The following is a 4,380-nucleotide window of genomic DNA, read 5'->3' as shown; positions in this document are numbered from 1 at the left end:
CTCTCCCTCCTCCCCACTCACTCTCTCCTCCTCCTCCCCTCATCTCTCTCCTCCTCCCCTCTCTCACTCTCCTCACCCCTCTCTACTCTCTCCTCCCCTCCTCTCTCTCTCCTCCCCTCTCTCTCTCTCCTCTCCCCTCTCTCTCTCTCCTCCTCCCCTCTCTCTCTCTCTCCTCCCCTCTCTCTCTCTCCTCCCCTCTCTCTCTCTCCTCCTCCCCTCTCTCTCTCTCCTCCTCCCTCTCTCTCTCTCCTCCTCCCCTCTCTCTCTCTCCTCCTCCCCTCTCTCTCTCTCCTCCTCCCTCTCTCTCTCTCTCCTCCTCCCTCTCTCTCTCTCTCCTCCTCCCTCTCTCTCTCTCTCCTCCTCCCCTCCTCCTCTCTCTCTCTCCTCCTCCCTCTCTCTCTCTCTCTCTCTCTCTCTCCTCCTCCTCTCTCTCTCTCTCCTCCTCCTCCCTCTCTCTCTCTCTCTCCTCCTCCTCCCCTCTCTCTCTCTCTCTCTCCTCCTCCCCTCTCTCTCTCTCTCTCTCTCTCCTCCCCTCTCTCTCTCTCTCTCTCCTCCTCCCCTCTCTCTCTCTCTCTCTCTTCTCCTCCTCCCTCTCTCTCTCTCTCTCTCTCTCCTTCTCCTCCTCCCTCCCTCTCTCTCTCTCTCTCCTCCTCCCTCCCTCCCTCTCTCTCTCTCTCTCTCTCTCTCTCCTCCTCCCTCTCTCTCTCTCTCTCTCTCTCTCTTCTCCTCCTCCCTCTCTCTCTCTCTCTCTCTCTTCTCCTCCTCCCTCTCTCTCTCTCTCTCTCTCTCTCTCCTCCTCCCCTCTCTCCTCTCTCTCTCTCCTCCTCCTCCCCTCTCGCTCTCTCTCCCCCTCTCCCATGCCTTCCCTCCCCCAACCCCCTCTCTCTCCCCCTCACCCTCCTCCCCCAACCCCCTCTCCCTCCCTCCCCCAACCCCCTTTCTCTCCTTCCCCCCTCCCCCAACCCCCTTTCTCTCCTTCCCCCCTCCCCAACCCCCTTTCTCTCCCTCCCCCACCCACTCTCCCTCCCTCCCCCACCCACTCTCCCTCCCTCCCCACCCACTCTGAAATTGTTGAACTCTATGTTGAGTCCAGAAGGCTCTAAAGTGCCCAATAGAAAGATGTTCCTCGAGCTTACATTGAGCTTCATTGGAGCAGTGTAAGAGGCTGAGGACAGAGAGGTCAGAGTGGGAGTGGAGTGTAGAATTAAAGCAACAGGTGACCAGAAGCTCGGTGTCATACTTGCAGACTGAACAGAAGTGTTCCGCAAAGCGGTCACCCAATCTACACTTGGTCTCCCCAATGTAGAGGAGACCACATCGTGAGCAGCGAATACTGTACAAATAAATCGCTGTTTCACCTGGAAGGAGTGGTTGGGGCCCTGGTCTTCAAGGGAGGAGGTCAAAGAGCAGGTGTTGCATCTCCTGCGCTTACTCGGGAAGGGGTGTTGGGGGTGATTGAGGAGTGGACCAGGGTGTCTCAGAGGGAGCGGTCCCTTCGAAATGCTGGGAGGCTAGTGGAAGATGTGATTGGTGATGGGATCAGGCTGGAGGTGGTGGAAATGGGAGAGAATGATCCAATGAACGTGGAGGCTGGTGAGGTGAAAGGTGAGGACAAGGGGAACCCTGTCGTGGTTCTGGGAGGCAGGGGTAAAGGGCGAGAGCAGAAGTGCAGGAAATGGACCGGACACGGTTGTGGGCCATGTTAACCAAAGGAGAGAGGAATCCTCGATTAAGGAAAAAGGAAACCATATCGGAAGCATCAGTATGGAAGTTGGCATTGTCAGAACAGATGTGACGGAGGCAGAGAAACTAACAAGAAGTAGGGTAGGAAGTGTAGTCCAGGTAGCTGTGGGAGTCAGTGGATGTTTGTCGACAGCCTAATCCCAGAATACTTGTTAGGCACTTTCATAAGTGTTTTTCCTCCTTGTGGAATGCACAACTCTTATTGGGTGCATTCTAACATAGCCATGATCATGAACTGTGTGCAAAATTATAAGTAGGAACCTATATCCACCCACTCTGAGGCACAGTAGGTCAAAGCGCCAGTTATATAATTTATGAAACAGTTTAGCCTTAATATAATGAAAACCACTCTTAGGAAAAAAGTTCCCATCCACAAACAATAAGTTTGAACTGTGTGGGTGAATGGAACAAAGGGCTTTCACAGGAACAGGTAAGTCAACCGGAATACCACTCAGGGGCAGTTGCAGAAGAGCACAGCTTTGGGGACAAGTCACTTTTGCCTTCCAGGAGATTCTCTCATGCACAGTGAGAAGAGCAAGATTTAAGAACATAAGAAATAGCAGGACTAGGCCATTTGGCCCCTTGAGCCTTCTCCGCCATTCAATAAGATCATGGCTGATCTGATCTTGGCCTCAACTCCACTTCCCTGCCTGATCCCCATAATCTTCGACTCCCTTATCGCTCAAAAATCTATCTCTGCCTAAATATATTCAATAACCCAGCCTCCACAGCTCTAGGGCAGAGTTACACAGATTTACAACCATCTGAGAAAAGAAATGTCTCCTCATCTCAGTTTTAAATGGGCAACCCCTTATTCTTAAACTATGCCCCCTAGTTCTAGATTTCCCCATGAGTGGAAATATCCTCTATGCATCTACCTTGTTGAGCCCCCTCATTATTTTATATATTTCGATAAGATCACCTCTCATTCTTCTGAACTCCAATGAGTACAGACCCAATCTTTCTCCATAAGTCAGCCCCTTCATCTCAGGAATCAACCGAGTGAACCTTCTCTGAACTGCCTCCAATGCAAGTATATCCCTCCTTAAATAAGGAAACCAAAACTGAATGCAGTATTCTAGGTGTGGCCTCACCTGTACCCTGTACAGTTGTAGCAGGACTTCTCTGCTTTTATACTCTATCCCCCTTGCAATAAAGGCCAACATTCCATTTGCCTTCCTGATTACTTGCTATACCTGCATACTAACCTTTTGTGTTTCATGCACAAGAACCCCCTGGTCCCTCTGTACTGCAACATTTTGTAATTTTTCACCTATTAAATGATAATTTGTTTTTTTATTTTTTCTGCCAAAGTGGATAACCTCACACTTTCACACATTATACTCCATCTGCCAAATGTTTGCCCACTCACTTAGCCTGTTTATATCCCTTTGCAGATTTTTGTGTCCTCCTCACAACTTGCTTTCCCACCCATCTTTGTATCATCAGCAAACTTGGCTACATTACACTCAGTCCCTTCATCCAAATAATTTCCTTTTTCAGATACTCCATGTAAAACTCAGTGCTATGGCAGTATATTTGAGACAGAGTACACCGTTCATGCACTTGCAATGTACTGCAGTGAGAAACACAATAAAAAACACAGAATGAGCTACTCTCCTGTGACATATTTAAAATGTTAAATTGTTAATCTGCCCTTTCCCTTTAAATCCACTGCTCAGTGGGAGGTGCTCTAAATAAATCTTGAAGCAACTGAAGGATTATTGTTTACTGGCAGTTTCTCCAGATTGACAACCACTTACTTGGCTCCTAGTGACTTCTTTTTTTCTAATTTCTTGAAAGATAATTCTTGCGATTTCCTAATATTTTGTTTTAAGAGTGCCTGTCATTTATTGGTCCAGCATTTTTGATTAAGGATCCTCACCTCAAACTGAACTTGTCTGTTCTGGTCACAGATGCTGACTGACTGATTTGGACGTTTCCAGCATTTTTAAAGTCAACTGAACTTCGCTCTTCACGTCATGTGTCCACTATTTATCAATCTATGGAGACTGGACAACTCTCACTCATGAGGGGTGACCCTCGCCTCGGTTTAGTTTCTGATACAGATACATGTCACTAATAAAGAATATTTGTTTAAATAGGTTAGCATCAGTTACGTTCCTAACATTTCCTCCATACTGACAGCTTTGCACAAGCTATCATCTTATACGAGCTCAACAGCGCCCGGTGTATCTGAATTGACATCAATGGGAGCCTGGTCGAGGAACCAACCCCTGACCGTGTCCCGATCGACCTTTACAGAAAACCTCACAGCCGAACCCACACCGTGTCGCCCGCCTCTCAACTAATCGAGTACTGATTACTCACCAGCAGCCACAGCACATTGCCACCTCGCTGAGCTTGCCAGTTGGTTAACGGAACAAATCGAGCAGCCGCCATTGCAGACAAACTGCGACCCCGCTCACCTTGAGCAGCCTTACTCAAAGCGCCAATCACAAGCGAGCAGATTCACCGTCCAATCACGGGCTGGGATGGCAGGAGGTGTGTGCTCGAGCGGCGCAGTTATCCGCCCCATTGCAATGCCTCCTGGGAGTTGTAGTCTTGAATGGAGGACTTGGTGAATGAGGCAGAGTCCCAATACTGTAAGTTTTTACATGCAGTAATGCCAACCGC

The 4,380-nt window shown here is 49.0% G+C and overlaps 1 protein-coding gene across 1 annotated transcript in view; it reads right to left on the bottom strand.

The window, feature by feature from the left end:
• The window catches only part of atm (ATM serine/threonine kinase), a 145,314-nt gene extending 141,168 nt beyond the window's left edge, over positions 1 to 4,146 (bottom strand). Inside the window, exon 1 of the mRNA XM_070891313.1 lies at positions 4,075 to 4,146. Coding sequence (XP_070747414.1) covers positions 4,075 to 4,146 — 72 coding nt within the window. The remainder of the gene's footprint in view (positions 1 to 4,074) is intronic.
• Positions 4,147 to 4,380: the final 234 nt, after the last annotated feature.

Source organism: Pristiophorus japonicus, chromosome 10 (genome assembly GCF_044704955.1).
Source record: "Pristiophorus japonicus isolate sPriJap1 chromosome 10, sPriJap1.hap1, whole genome shotgun sequence".
In the NCBI taxonomy this organism is placed as follows: Eukaryota; Metazoa; Chordata; class Chondrichthyes; family Pristiophoridae; genus Pristiophorus; species Pristiophorus japonicus.
This window is presented reverse-complemented; position numbering and strand designations above follow the sequence as displayed.